Source organism: Cardiocondyla obscurior, linkage group LG25 (genome assembly GCF_019399895.1).
Source record: "Cardiocondyla obscurior isolate alpha-2009 linkage group LG25, Cobs3.1, whole genome shotgun sequence".
Taxonomy (NCBI): Eukaryota; Metazoa; Arthropoda; class Insecta; order Hymenoptera; family Formicidae; genus Cardiocondyla; species Cardiocondyla obscurior.
The window spans coordinates 841578-857529 of NC_091888.1; the positions used below are offsets into that span (position 1 = coordinate 841578).

A 15952-nucleotide genomic window follows, 5' to 3' on the forward strand; every position below is an offset into this window, starting at 1 on the left:
TTTAAGCGCAACGAAGCAAATAGAGCACACGTCACTTATCTCGATATTGATATCCCGCTGCAGCCACTCGCCGGCATTGGGTGCATTGCAATTGAAGAGACTGCTAGGGTGCAACGCGCAGAAGCGTGTCCTAAGAGTGCGCTTTTCATGATTCACAGAGCAAAATACCGGGCTGGGATAAGCACGTCGAACTTGAAATTGACATTTACGTTTTTATTTCTTGTACACGAGCGAAAAACTCGTGTTTTGTCCCGTGCGTTATTTAGCGATATTGTTACGAAAACGCTCCATATCTATTTGATTTATCGCGCAGATACGAGTATGCGAGGAAACTAAATCACTGTTATGAAATACGGTTCGTGAATTTTGAACAAACTAAGTTTTCCAAGATTTGTATCAATCGTTTAATCTCACCCTTGTGACTTTCTGCTGGCACGCGATAATGTTGAAAGAACAATTATACGTTGCTTAGCTCGCGTGATAAGAAGGGCTGCAGTAACACGTATAAGCGAATAATTTGCTTCGATAATGACGAGCGACCGTAATCAATGCCGCGATTTATTTTTGGATTTTATTACGAATGTGATATCCGTATCGATTAATATTTCTGGTATCATTTATACATATACAGTAGTCTTCTAGCAATTACCGAATAAAATATAAATTTAACAAAAGGAAATAGTTCTCGTGCTCAGACTTGAACACTTCTTATCTCAAGCAATGAAATTCGTCCACTGTGTTGATATAAAATTTATTATTTTATTATTTCAAATTTTAAGAGGCAGTCTATTTTGCAAATGTAACTAGAACTTGGGTGGGCAATCGATTTAGATAATAACTTTGTACGTAAAAAGTATCTTTAGGAAAGTTATGCTCTAATATTATCGAGAGAGCGTTACTCTCTTCACACATATAACGTGGCTTTGCAATCCTTAAGCGGCGCGAATGGTTTTGCGTTCATCAGCGAGTCGCCATTAAATTGTGGAAGTAAATAGCGCGGAACGACATTTTATGATAACCGTGATAACGCGAGCTTACGAACGATCAATGACGGTAAATGTGACTAATGAATCGCTAACTTTACTCGTTAGTGAAACGTTTATTCGCGGTTTACTATCAAATAAATCGTTCTGATATTTACACTTTCGCTAACATCTCACTTTGTACAGTACATGACGATTTTCGTTTATGCGGCTATTTAAGTAATCGCGACGTAATCCAATTTCGTTATTTCTTTTATCAGTTTCACGATGGCCCTATCTGAACGAGCCTTTTTACTGTACGCCATTAAAACACGCCGAGTGAATTTATATCGCGTTTTTCCCAAGTGACGCGTCATGATAAAAATCGCTCTCTTGTGCCCGTATACTCTGCAAGAGTTGAAAACTTTTTGTTGTTCGGTTGGTTTCCATCATAAAAATGGATTTATCGCCGTTACGTCGGGGAAATGTCGGCTTATTTGCGCGAAGAAAATTGTGGCCGCCGAGTTGTCGGCGGTTGATTTCAAAAGTACCAGCAATTGTATTAATTGTCGATCTGTCAAGAATATTAATTTATAACAATATTACATTGCAGAACGAATTAACTGCAATGCACATAATAAAGCTGTATATAAATTCTCTGCAATGGCCATATCAGATTTGCATTTATGTAAACATTATAGATTAATTTGTTTGTTTTATGTGAAATAAAATATTGCAATTGTTACAATTTTCATCATCAGATTTAATTAAATATGCTACAATCGTAAATGAATAACAAAAATCACAATTTATCTCGATATTAGCCGATATTTTCCCCATTTTATTAGCGACGTCAATGATTTCTTTCGATTTTATCTCCGCGTTCGGTATTTCATTCTCGAACAATTTATTTTCGTCCTATGCGTCACGATATTTTCAGTTTCCGTTTGCACGTAACAGTTTTATTGCCAATTATCGCAAATTTGATCCCTGCTTTTGCCTTCGCTTTTTGTGCATTATTATTCTGGTCGATCGTCGGTGAGCATTTCGCTGCAAAAGCGATACAGAATAGAAAATCTAATGAAGAACCAACTAAATAGTTTTACACATTTTTAATTTAAATTACATGCTACGTATATGCATGCGTGCGGTCTTTGTAAATTTGCGATAATTGTCGATCATCATCGAAACGAATCGCTAATATTAAGCGCTTTGTACTTTCGTCATTTATTAATGAAAATTTGTGTTCGCGATTAAGATAGGTGTAACTTGAGCGTTACTTTTGCATTTGCTTTTTCGTCCAGGCAAAGACGATTTTCGCAATTTCCTCTCCCCCTCACCGCCCCTCACCCGCAACCACCAGCGATCGTATTCGAGCACGTCGTCGTCACTCGTCAGCTGCGTGATGTTCTCTCGCGATTTTTCATCGTGTATGTGTGTCTCGCGTCGTCTTGGGGACCCTACGAACCGCGGTATTCCGTACAGAACACCGCTGTTATCTATCCACCGATATTCAACCGGGAAAATAAGGGTCAATTATTTTATTCCTTATTTCGTCATAATAAAATTCGTGTACTTTTTGTTGGGCAACGGTACACGTTCAAGCACGTCGTCAGCGCTCGGGGACAGTCCGGGAGGATGAGGGGAGACGCCGGAGCGCCGACCAATCATAGCGCTCCCTCGATCGCCTGATCGCTCGGTCTACGCGACCGTTCCGCAGTTAATAGTCTGCGACAACGCAGTAAGCATCGGTTTTCGCGACGGGTATTGAAGTATCTGCGTGATGTTCTCTCGCGGTTTTTCATCGTGTACGTGTGTCTCTCGTCGTCTTGAGGACCCTCCGAACCGCGGTATCCCGTACAGAACATCGTTGTTATACATTTACCGACATTCAACCGGGCAAATAAAAGTTAATTATTTTATTACTTATTTCGTCATAATATAATTCGTGTACTTTTTGTTGGGCAACGGTACGCGTTCGAACACGTCGTCGGCGCTCGGGGACAGTCCGGGATGATGAGGGGGGACGCCGGCGCGCCGACCAATCATAGCGCTCTCTCGATCGCCTGATCGCTCGGTCTATGCAACCGTTCCGCAGTTAATAGACGGCGACAACGCAGTGAGCATCGGTTTTTCGCGACGAGTATTGAAGCATCTGCGTGATGTTTTCTCGCGGTTTTTCATCGTGTACGTTTGTTTCGTCTCGTTCTGAGGACCCTCCGAACCGCGGTATCCCGTATAAAACATCGCTGTTATCCATTTACCGACATTCAACCGGGCAAACAAAAGTTAATTAATTTATTCCTTATTTCGTCATAATATAATTCGTGTACTTTTTGTTGGGCAACGGTACGCGTTCGAGCACGTCGTCGGCGCTCGGGGACAGTCCGGGAGGATGAGGGGGGACGCCGGCGCGCCGACCAACCATAGCGCTTTCTCGATCGCCTGATCGCTCGGTCTACGCAACCGTCCGCAGTTAATAGACGGCGACAACGCAATGAGCATCGGTTTTTCGCGACGGGTATTAAGCATCTGCTTGATGTTTTCTCGCGGTTTTTCATCGTGTACGTTTGTCTCGTCTCGTTCTGAGGACCCTCCGAACCGCGGTATCCCGTACAAAACATCGCTGTTTTCCATCTATCGACATTCAACCGGGCAAATTTTTTTAGGCAACGGTACGCGTTCGAGCACGTCGTCGGCGCTCGGGGACAGTCCGGGAGGTTGAGGGGAGACGCCGGCGCGTCGACCAATCATAGCGCTCTCTCGATCGCCTGATCGCTCGGTCTATGCAACCGTCCGCAGTTAATAGACGGCGACAACGCAATGAGCATCGGTTTTTCGCGACGGGTATTAAGCATCTGCGTGATGTTTTCTCGCGATTTTTTATTGTGTGTGTGTGTGTCTTGCCTTGTCCTGGGGAAACTGTCTGGGGAACCTCCAAGCCGCAGTGACCAGCACAGGACACCGCTGTTATCCATCCGTTATCCACCGACATTAAATCGGACAAATAAAGGTTAGTTATTTTATTCCTTGTCCCGTCATATAATTCGCGTACTTGTAGTCGGGCGACGATACACGAGTATCGGCATCGTTTGCGATTAAGATCTTATACGAACTAAAACTTTAGATAAAGTTGTGGCGGCTTAAACATTATTATCAGTGTCTTTTCCGTTTCGTGTATACTAATCGGGAGGCATCTTGTTCGTCTTTTTTATTGTGGCCGAAATTATCATCCCGTTTTAATAAAATAATGCGGCACTTCCGAACGCACGCGACCGACGATTGACCACGGTTCGTTTATATTTTAATAATAAATCGGCGACGCGCGGTTGAAGTAAATCGAAAATACCGTGCCGCCGTTCAGATAATAAAGCGCGCGATATTGTACGGCACTTCCGATTGCGTAAATAAAATATTAAAAATTCGTCGCGCTATTAGTGAGGAAGATACAATGCACGGGGAACTTCTCATATGGCGGCCCATTTTTTTACAGCCCGTTTTCTGTGACAAAATTCGGCCATTATTCCTCCGCTATTTGGCAAAGATACGTCGTAGCTCTCGTGTATGTAGGTAACGAAACCTTTCAAGGTTTAGCAAAACTGGGTCATCGCGCGCGCTGTTTCCACATGGCAGCGGCAATAAGATTCGCCGTTCTGCAATGTGCAGCCAGGCGTGAAGATACGGATAGATGTAATCTGTCAGTGATAAGAGCTCAAAGAGTGACATTCAAAGGTTACGAGCCTTATCCTCGCGTGTAAAGAATCCTTTTCCGGTTTGCGTGCTCTTAAAGGTTGTCCGCGCAAGGTTGCGTATGAGAAATGCAATTTGTAACTGTTTTAAATATTCTTGCACTGTGGTGGAAAACATTCGCTCTTACGCGAATAATTGAATGAATTTTGACAATTTGTAGCTTATTGAATTTTAACGCGATTTCGCCTTGGCGCGTTTACATTTGGTGAAGTAGATACGAGAAATGTAGGAAATTCGGATTATTCGGTTTTCGAGGCTCGCTAGATTTTTTTTGGTAAATTCGCCACGATTGCCCGTGATGCAATCGGTAAAAATTTTTTTTTTTTTTACACGAGCCTTTATCTGTGCCCCATTTCCATCGGTAAATTTAAATAATTATAAATAAATTTCCTGTAACTTATATTAATATATAATTAATTTTACCCGCAACTCTCGCCTCTTTGCACGCCTCGTACATGTCTTGCTTGATCTCCGGGTTGTCGTCTGCGATAGTCTCGCCGACGGTCACGAATCTCTCGACCGCCAAATTTACCGCCTGGCCGACTCTGGCGACCGCTCGCAAACTCCGGTCCGAGCATAACGGCCGCTCTCTATGCGAGATTAACGTGGAAATCTGTAAAGATATTGCATTTTGGTGAGTGCGCAAAATTGAGTTGGAAACATCTGCGAAAATTCCATTTTAGAACTTTGATATAACTAAGAGGAAGTTCTGCTCTTTTCCTCAAAGGGGGTTTCTACACTCGTAGCTATTTTAAATTGCATCGCTGTCTTAATAACGAATACCAAAGACCCGCGAGCCATGAAACTTATCGCTTCGAAATATAAATCGAGGGAAGTTTGACTCGAAAGTAGAGCTTACAAATTCGATTGAGGTCTCTTGCGTGACCCCGCAACGCTAATTGCGGGTTAACGCGAGGAACACGATTTTACTCGTCGAGATTAATCCGCCGCTGTTGACGTATCCTTCGTTTCAATTAACGTTGTCGTCTCCGCGTAATCTAGAGCGGGTTTCAAAATAATCAGCAGGTTCCGTCTGTGCACAGTCAGCGTATGTTAGTATATCCCAGTTGTTTATGTAGTACTTGACTAGCTAACGCGGGGACCGCCGTTCCGCGTCGCGCGGAAAATTGTGTCAGAGTTTGCGGTGGCTTCATAAAACTACGTAACGTGCCCGGAGCATTCACAAGATATAGAGACTGCGCTGCATTTTCCATACAATTAGACAATGCATTTGCACGCTGCTCTTTTCAGAACTGTCTGCCTCGGTTGAAGGAGGGAAAAGTAATACGGGTTTGTAACGTGTGGGTGGAGTGAAGGTACGAACTCTCGTTATTGGCTACATTGATCCTAAATGCTATTGATGACGCCGTCGTTAATCGCTTTTACGTGCAAAATTCATCTCTTCGGCTTACGTGACTATTCGCGGAATTTTCGATATTACCGGCGAATATTTAGCTCGCGAGATATCATCAATCAATTCCGATGTCGCATCGCGGTAGCGTACCGTTTACTGACGTATTTTCCATCCTCTGTAACACTGTAGCGAGTGGTCGAATCTCTAACTTATGTCCCGTAACGAGGGCGGTTCGTGAATTTATCGCTCTAATACGCGGCGACCATACATGACATTATGACGCGCGGAAATAACACACACCTGAAAACGGGTTATTGAAACAATTTGTTTCGCGATGCGAGCTAGAGCGATCTCCTAATTGATCCGCCAAGTATGAGCGCTAATTTGGAGAATTTAGTTACAATTATTCAACGGTCATGTACGACAGTTCTCCGTTTCCGTTCCCAACCTAATAGCGCAACCGTACGTACCGAGATTTATTGCATCAAGTTAATTTAACAGCCGACGTATATTAGACAAACAATTGAACGGCTTTCCTAATATTGCTAGAAAAATTATTATTTCATTTTTCAATCTTTTGTAAATTGATGGATGTTCGTTCGAAACGAGGTTCCGCGTAAATATTGTACTTTCTCGAAAGGTACGATCCTGTACCTACGGATTTCCGCCGTCGTAACTGGATACGTTAATTTTATGAAAGTCCTCACACAACTCATCTCGGTTAACGAACGATGTTGATGTATAAATAAAGATAGAGCAGGCCTTGGTAATCCGTTTATTCGTGATTGGATTTTCAGCCGATTCCATAGATATGCCGCGAGATTCTCCGTCCTCTCTCGAAACTGTCGTTGAAAGTTATTCGATTAAGCAGTACTTTCATGGTATATCCGTTATACCATGAAAATTACTTATGACGTTCGCTTCAAAATTAAGTAAACTCATTATCTGATAAATTTACATTTTTTTTTCTTTTTTTCTTTTCTTTTTAAATTGCAAGTATATTCTTAATTTGATGCGTCTGAAAATTATTTGTTAATTAATAAAATCTTTCTGAATATTACTTTTACATCAGCACGTCAAGTAGATCAAGTGTGACGTGTTTGTGGCAACTAGCTAAAATTTCATTTTGCAAATGACGTGCTTTTAATCGTTGAAAATTATTCAAAACTGCGGGCTTTGTTGTGATAGAAAAACGAACTTGCCGTTCGCCGTTTTATTGCCATGCGAATGGCGCATAAATCTCCCTTCGTAACTCGTTTCCGATGGAGTACGCGAACGTAACGCAAGTCGGATTTCCACTACGAGATACGTAGAATGTACGGTTAATTACGTATTTTATGCGAGGTGCATGTAAATGTTAACATTCACTAAAAACCGTAAATAAATGCTATCGCTGAATCGCACGAACGTGAATTTATAACATCGCGATCATCGTGAAAAGATTAGGCTAACCCGCGCAGCGTGTGTGCGAGCTTGACACAACAAGTGTTAATCGACTCGCGTGACTTTAAATTATAAAACACGTAGATGAGCTTTCCGGATAAGTCGCACGGTTTTATTTCCGACGCTTCATGACTTTATTAACGCTTGTATTTTAAATACGCATATATTTTCAAACGCGTATAATTAACGTGAACGGAAGTATAGCCCTGATCGTACAAATTAATTTGTGCCGACTATAAACATTATTTCATAAATTAACATTATTACGATACGTTATCATATCTTTGTTCTAATTATTATAAACGATATAATTTTATTAATAAAATATATTGATTTTAATTTGTCGTTAACAAGACATTAATATGTCGAAAAAAAGCAATATTTTCGTTTTCTGTCAAACATATTATTTTATTAACTAAATTTCAGATACGATATCGCGTTAATTCTTTTAATGTAATGTTGTAAATTTTCTGTTTAAAACTTACGAAAGACGGATAAGCACAAATTGTGAAAGTTCACATTTGGAAGCATTATCTATCGGACAGATGTAAATAGATACGAGGATTCAGGGTGGTTTTCCAAGAATTTACGAGAAAGTTATTTCGTGTCAATCTGGGTATCTAATTTTCTTTCGAGGTTTCTTGCGCTTGTCTAACTTCCGTACATTCATTTCAATTTAGATTCTGTGAAGCTCAATTATCCTTGGTCGAAATAGGTGCCGTTTCAATTATGCATTTTACTCTTTCGTTCTTCGATTTAACATACGGCGGCTGCATTTTACCCGAGTGGAAATTTATCTAAGTTATTCTGATTTTGCAGCCAGTGATTAGATCGCGCAGATTAAATAAATTTGTTAACTAGTTGACTAGCTTGGTACTAGCGATAAACTATAAGAAAGTATTTATTATTATATGACTATCTTCAAAAAGTAAAGTCGTCATTTAAAAAAAAAAAAAAAAAAAAAAGAAACAGTCTTTCTAGTATCGGTCATTTAGTCATTGTTCAGCGCGGACCATGTATCTAAATAGATCTCTAAACGTTTTTCGCCGGGCAAATCGGTGGGAATCAATTTCCACTCGGGTATTTAAAAGATAAAAGCACCTGCTGTAAATATCGGTAGTATGAAGGAAAAATCGATTACAACGCAAATCCATCTCGCTGTAAACGCTTCGAGCAACGATCTGCTCGGCCCATATGGAAGAATCCATCAGAATTTATGATGAGAAAATTTTACCCATAAATTCTATCCTCAAGTACAATTTTGTTTAAATTTAGTTTGTCATACAATCTCTTAAGCATGTTTTTCAAAAGCACAATTAACTAACTTGATATTGATTAATGACGTTCATCCTTCTTTTATAATGGTTCTTTAAATAATATTTCTTAAGTAATACTTATCGACTAAATCACTTACGATAATGTGCGCTTAAAAGAAATCGGGGTCACGTTTAAACATTTTTAATATAAAAAAAAGAAAGAAAATTAATTTTGAACATTGGTGTGATTGTTGGGAATAAAAATGCGTTAAAAGCATATTTAAGTTAATTTAGAACATTTACATTTGATACAAAAAAAGAAAAAAGAGATACAGAAACACTACTGAATTACCTTATAATGAAAATATATCGCGCGTTATTTGTAGATTTATCGTGAAAGCGTGTAAATGTAAAAGAATATAATTTATTCATTCGTAGCATTAATATATTTCTATGCAAATTACGTGCACATAACACTGCGGAAAGAAATGTATATGAATCGCAGTTTTATATATTTTACTTAAGGCTTTCCACGTTTATTAATTTTTTTTTCTTTCTATATTTTTGCGGAACAAAGAGTTTCAAGCTTTTGGTTATACCGGCGATAAACGATAACCCTCTTGGTGTGCTTTAAGCCAGTTTCTCTCTCAGTTTCTAAGGAGGTTTAGCATTTTCCTAAAGCCTTTTTCGCGTTTGCTCTATTCTGAAGAAACATTTAAAGTTTTTTTTTTTTTCTGTCCTTTTTTTTTCTTTCTTTTAATAGCCCAATTTTTTTTAGAATTACGTTATATTCGTCAGATTTTATATCGGTTTATTCTGAGAACATTATAAATAAAAAGCCTCCCTCGTTTATATCATACATTCGTCGTTCTTACGTATACAAAAAGGTAAACCTTATACCTTGAAATGGGTTATAGATTATAATTTAGATAAACTTGAAGGAAACGTTTATCTTCAAGTCGGTGTTTAATAAATTCACGCTCTAACAGACTTGTATAGGTATACTTTAAATGAGACGTAACGTGGACTTTAAAATTGTCTTAAAGAATATTTAATACGTGGAATATATTTTTTATTTATATGTATTTAATATGCGATTAAAGGTAGCGCTATGAGTAATGTGTCGGTAATGTGTTTGACTAATAATTCCGTCGACTATTTCTGGAAATTCCTTTTGCGACGGGATCGGTATGACGAAACTTTTGATAATTTCGGTACATCAGCGGATCGTTACATTGCGGGAACATACCTGTCGTTCACCAGCCATGCCGCCCTCGTACATGCTTCCTCGTCGATAATTCACCGCCGGCATACAAAATTTCAGCTATACGAACCCACCGAGACTCTCTTTCTAATCTTATCGCGCTATAATAGTTTTTAATCTACCGTTAATTACGCTATATTCCGCTTTTAAGGTCGTTTATTATTGTGCCTGTCACGATTGTTTTTTTTTTGTTTTTTTTTTTTTGTTTTTTTGTCGATTATATCTTCTCTTATATCGTCTCCTTGCCGCTTCTCTCTTTAGTCATTGACTTTTCGTTTCGGCTTTTTTTTATGATCAAAATATACTATGAATCGTCAACGTTCTTAAGATATGTATGCTCTTTTTCTCTTATACGTGTGTATAGAAATATTACTTCACTCTCTCTTTTTCTTTCTCTCTTTCTCTTTTCTATTCTTAGTGCAGGTGAGCTCGTTTGTTAACAAGTGATATTTGGACTCTTCGATATTTCGCCGTTTCTTAAACCGCTCTCTTGCGGGGCGCGCGACGGTGGCAACAAAAATAGACGCGCGTGCAACGGTCAAATATGTGCAATATGTATATATATATATATATCTCTGTCTATACATCTGTAGGAAGATCAATGGTTGTTTAGGCTGCTGCTACAGGTCCAGAACTTGTCTCTTGAGTAAGGGAGGCCGCAGTGTCGAGCCGAGCTCGCTCTTGCAAGTTCGCCGTCACCCTCTCGACGAGGTGCATGACCCGTTGACGTCGAAAGCTGACGGTTGCTTATCTCTCGCCCTCCTCGCGATCTTTCTCTCTTAGGCTCTTAGTTTCGTCCTTTTCGTTGAAACGATCGTTGATGCGCTGTTCTCGCGCTATATGGGGTTACTTCTCACGAAGACGCCGAGACGTCTGTGCCTTGAAAGCTCCGAGGTCTCGAAAAGTTAAACTCTTTGAAGCGACGCTCCTGGACCCGGCGTTCCCAATAATCGTTATCTTTGTTTCTGTATTCGGGTCGGATTCACTGGGCCGATTTCTCTCGCGTAGGTCTATCCCACGACAAGCTGAAGACACAGATCCTTTGATATATAGTTGACGGCGGTCGTTTAGGCGGCGCGTGGAATTCGCTCCCACGCGGATCGGTACGCGTGATTGACGGTCATTGATGACGATGACCACATGCTAAGGGTGCACGACTCGCTGCTGTCTCGCGTGCGCGCGTACACAGGGTGGGCGGACGACATGTGAGCTTAATCCACGCCGATGTGCGTATACACCACTTAAACTCGCGGTTTACGGAGCTCTTTCCTGGCGTATTCTATCTCGCGTATACCTCGGGCGCGCATCTACCTCCGTATCGCGCGTATCGTTGATTGCGCGACTGTGACGGATGTGTGTCAGACGTGTGACTGTGTGACTGTATGGGTATGTATGTGTACGTGTAATTTTAAGAAACGCAGATATGCGCGTTTATCCGCAAGTATGTGCGCACTTAAGCACACTTAAGCACACGTGCCCGTACGCGAGTACGCGACGCCGTTTCGCGAGGGTGAGTGGCTGAGCCGTGAGAGGAGCATGTGTGGTTCTATATACGGGAACGAATGACGTACGCAAGAGGATGGGTACGCTCGTGTATGTGTGCGCGCGAGAACGACTGAGCGCGTGTCGGCGTTCGAGAAACAGGTACTGGCCTGCCGAGTGCCTAGGGGAAGACTGAACTCGGAAGCAGCGACTCGGTGGGCAGGATTCACGGGGAACGACGAGGGCGGCTGTGTGAATCGGTCTCGCTCTCACCTTGGCATTTCCACCCCGAATCAGCTCGCCACCCTCTCACTCCCGCCTTCGTTCTCTTGTGCTCTTGTGTGTACGCGAACGAATGAACGGCTGCCGGGCACAGGCGCGCTGCTGCCTCCACCGACCGAGAATCAATACGTCCCGGTACCTAAGCACTATCTAATATACCGTTTTATACCGCGAAAACCAAATGAAGAATTTCATATAGCATAGGCTTAGTGTTTGCGTTCGATTTTTCTTCAAATCTCCAAAATCAATATCGAAACACTTCGGCGACTCCATCATGGTGGCACATCGACTGTCGTAGATTTCAGTAAATTAACGTTCTTCGAAGGCTACTTGCTAGGTGTGTGATGCTGGCACCCCCAAATTAATATTTTTTTAAAAATCAAGTTACATTCGTTTATCCATCATTTGTCCACGTATGTCCAATAAAAAATTTAATTTGTCCACCTTTATAAAAAAAATTATTTACAATAATTATTTTTTTTTGGTACCAGCACCCTCGCGATATAATTTCTTTATTTTCTGAGTGCCATACGTTAGTCCATCGTTTGTCCACGTATGTCCAACTAAAAATTTTATTTGTCCAATTTTTAAAAAGAAGTTATATCTAAGTTAAAAAATTAAAACCATATACAGGGTGTCCCAAACAATTTGTCGCTTCCAAAATTAATTTATGTACGCGTAAGAGCGACATAAAAGCTGCGTGCGAGTGAGCGCGACAGGCGAATGGCGCCGTCGTCTGTCGCGCTCACTCAGCCTGCGTTTCCTTACGCGTACATAAATTAATTTTTTTCTTTAAATTTATTGAGTTTTTAAAAATTGTATTTGACTTTTCGTCTTCGGTTCTAATTTCCTACTCATAGTTTTTAGAAGCGACACATTGTTCGGGTCACTCTGTATGTGAGGTATATATGGTTTTAATTTTTTACCTTAGATATAACTTCTTTTTAAAAGTTGAACAAATAAAATTTTTAGTTGGACATACGTGGAAAACGATGGATAAACGTATGGCACTCAGAAAATAAAGAAATTGTATTGTGGGGGTGCTGGTATCAAAAAAAGTAATTATTGTAAATAATTTTTTTTATAAAGGTGGACAAATAAAATTTTTTATTGGACGTACGTGGACAAATGATGGACAAACGAATGCAACTTGATTTTTAAAAATATCATTACTCTCGTTTAAACTATGTGATTTTTTTCCGCGGACTCGAAGTAACAACAATACTATAAAATTAATGTTGGTCTTTTTTAAACATTTTTTTTATATTTAAATTATGGTTATTTGAATTATATTTTTCTCTGGGTGCAGTCGCAATTCAAATCTTCCAAAATGTTTTTAAACATATCGTGGGAAATAGCAATTTACTCGCCCTTTGCTTATATTCAGCCACTTAAAAAGCGCGGGAGACGCTTGTTTCCAATGAAAGTTCGATAGGAATCGGGAAACGATGTCGATGATAATTTTTTTTATGTCAATATGAATTCTAGGTACGAAAGTTTGCGTAGGAAGTTGCGCGAAAGAAGGAAAGTACGTAAATAGAGCTCCTTGGTTTACTTGAACTGCAGGCTTAGAAAAACAAAATTATTTTTATTTTAAATGGTTTTTTTTAATTAAAAAATTTTGTTTTCATGTTTATTGTCAGTAGAAAAACTTTAATTTCAAACCATATTTCACAAATTTTTTTGAATTTTTTTTTTAAATTGCAATTTTATTTCCTAAGAAAATTTAGGAAATAAAATTGCAATTAAAAAAAAATTTGTTATTTTATATTTAAGAAATATCACGAGATATTTTAATATTACTCTGAATAACTGTTCGTACGCGACATAAAATGGTGTTTTTGATCGTAACACGTTGCGAGTTACATTTCCGTTCGCACATAAAACATGTACTGTATTTAACATGCTTGTAGTAAATAACAGCATTTAGAGAAATTTCAAATTTCTTTTTCTTTTCAAATTTTTTTATTCACTGATTAATCCAGTGCTCGGAATTAGTTGCACATTTCGGCACGATTTCAGAGACACCGTCTCCTTTCCCCACTACACTTGACGATCGGCCGGCCGAGTCGTCAAACCGCGCGCGCGACTCTGTTTCTTAGGAGCGTTGTTATCTAAGAAATAGACTGAAATAAGGGATATATTTAATATTAATTATAATAGTTTTCCTACGAGGCCGATCGTCAAGTGTAGTGGGGAAAGGAGGCGGTGACATTTTCACTTTTACCTAAATTTATCTTTGTTTTTTTTTCTTTTCTTCTTTTACACAATAAATAAGCGATTTCCTAATTAAATTTTGATTGTAATTACTACTTGCACTCTCGAGTACTGTTCGCCAGAGTACCTACGATAAACGCGTTATGTACGACGATAGAATTTTTTACTTAAAGACCGATCAAACACAGCGAGAGCCATTCTGCTAATATTAGCAGATTCGCTAATCGAGCTAGCTCGATTCGCAGCTGAAAGACGTGAAGTCGCGAGAACAGCTCGAGACGACGGCACGGAGCCGACTCGCGTTTCTCCCCGGCGCCATTTCGGGACTAGAAATAGCGCGATTCCCACGCTTATACTCCGCGTGCTTCGACGTCAGTTCAATTTTCGTTGGTTTTTTTTTATCTTGAAATAAACAGTTTTCTCGCAACTCGCCGAACCGTAGACTCTGCGAGGCTATAAAGAGCGCATTCCGCGGAGTACTGTTTCACGAAATTTAACAACTCTGATAACTACGCGTGTGTCTAATACTTGTCACGAAACGCACGTTGCATACAGAGTACGAATATTTCAGTAGTTTATTATCTTTGTCACTCTCTCCTCCCTCCCTTCTTCCCCCTTTCTTTTTCGCTTCGTCCGTCTTGCACTTATTCTGCACTTCTCTTTTTCTTCCGCGTTGCTCACTTCGGCCTCTTGTGACGCACGCTCACCTTACACCGCTTGTCGACGTCGGCACCGGCATTTTCGTGGAATTACATCGAATCTACACTGTACCCCCGTTGCATAATCACCGGCACGTGCGCGGCGCACGCACGCGAACTATACACGGTTCTACAGTTTACGGGTCAAAGGCCTTTAAATAACCGCTCGCGGCCGAAAAAATAAATCTTTCCGCTCGATCATTCGCGTCAGTCGATATTCTTTAACGCGCGAATCAGCGTGCGAAGACCGCTCCCGATAAATCTCGACGACGACGAGCTTCTTCTCGTCGAAGAACGGAGGGAGGAAATGTTGCTCGCGTCATCGATAAGTTTAAAATAAAGAACGCATTCCGCGGGGTACTGTTTTACGAAATTTGACAACTCTGATAACTACGCGTGAAAATGCGGCAACCAGAGTTTTCGTTCGCACCGGCGGAGCACCGTCTCTCTCCCGTTTGTCTCTTTCTGCTTGCGTCTCTCTCTCGTTCTCTATCTCTCTTCTACCCCTCTCAGTTTCACGGGCGGTCCCTTTTTCTCTCTCGCCGCGAACTCCATCTGTCTCGCGTTTTCCATCCTTCGGGTTTCCGTTCCTCTCACGCAACGCCCCGTGTCTCGTCGCGGCCTAGTGTTCACCTTCCGACAGATTGCGGATAATTTCTCAATTCTCGGAGTTACTCGAGAGTCATTTTATCTCGCTTCTCTAATCACGCGTAACGAATGCTACACCGCTATATATCTGATGCGCGCGTCGTGGAATCGGGCGAACGAATGCGAGATATTGAGTGCATAACGGCGCAACGCCGGTAAGGTCGGTCGACGTACAGCGCCGCGCGATCAAATACAACGGGATGGGTGTGCGTACATCGCGATAAGGGAAGAATCGGAAGCTGCATTTTCACGCGGAAATCACATCTTACCTGTTTCACTAGTGGGAGTAGTGTCTGTTCTATGCTACGGGTCTTAATCTCTAGGGTGACTGGGTCTACGGGGTCGGGTGTCGCCATGATTCGAGCACAACTCCGTGCTCCGTAGACTCGAGCCGAGGCGAAAGGGCTTGTTGCACCCCCTCCCACCCCCGCCCGCGTGCCCGGCACGACTGCAACCCTTGCCCCCGCTGCCGCCGCTGACAGCCACCAGGCACCCTCCTATCTGCGGACCGACCAATGGTCTTTGAGCCCTCCGTGCCGGCAATGACGAGGGCGACGTCGCACGACGACGACGGCGACGCCGACGCAACTACCGCC

At 41.2% G+C, this 15952-nt stretch overlaps 1 protein-coding gene across 2 annotated transcripts in view; it reads right to left on the minus strand.

Moving 5' to 3' along the window:
- Window positions 1–15771, minus strand: part of Alpha-catr (alpha-catenin related) — a 33005-nt gene extending 17234 nt beyond the window's left edge. The window contains exons 1-2 of one of the 2 annotated variants that reach the window (XM_070672439.1): window positions 15626–15771; window positions 5136–5325 (exon numbers count right to left, since the gene is read on the minus strand). In XM_070672439.1, the coding sequence (XP_070528540.1) occupies window positions 5136–5325; window positions 15626–15712 (277 nt within the window). In that variant the 5' untranslated portion in view covers window positions 15713–15771. Of the gene's footprint in view, window positions 1–5135; window positions 5326–10014; window positions 12166–15625 lie in introns of those variants that run through there. The other variant, XM_070672440.1, reaches the window with a different exon arrangement.
- Window positions 15772–15952: the final 181 nt, after the last annotated feature.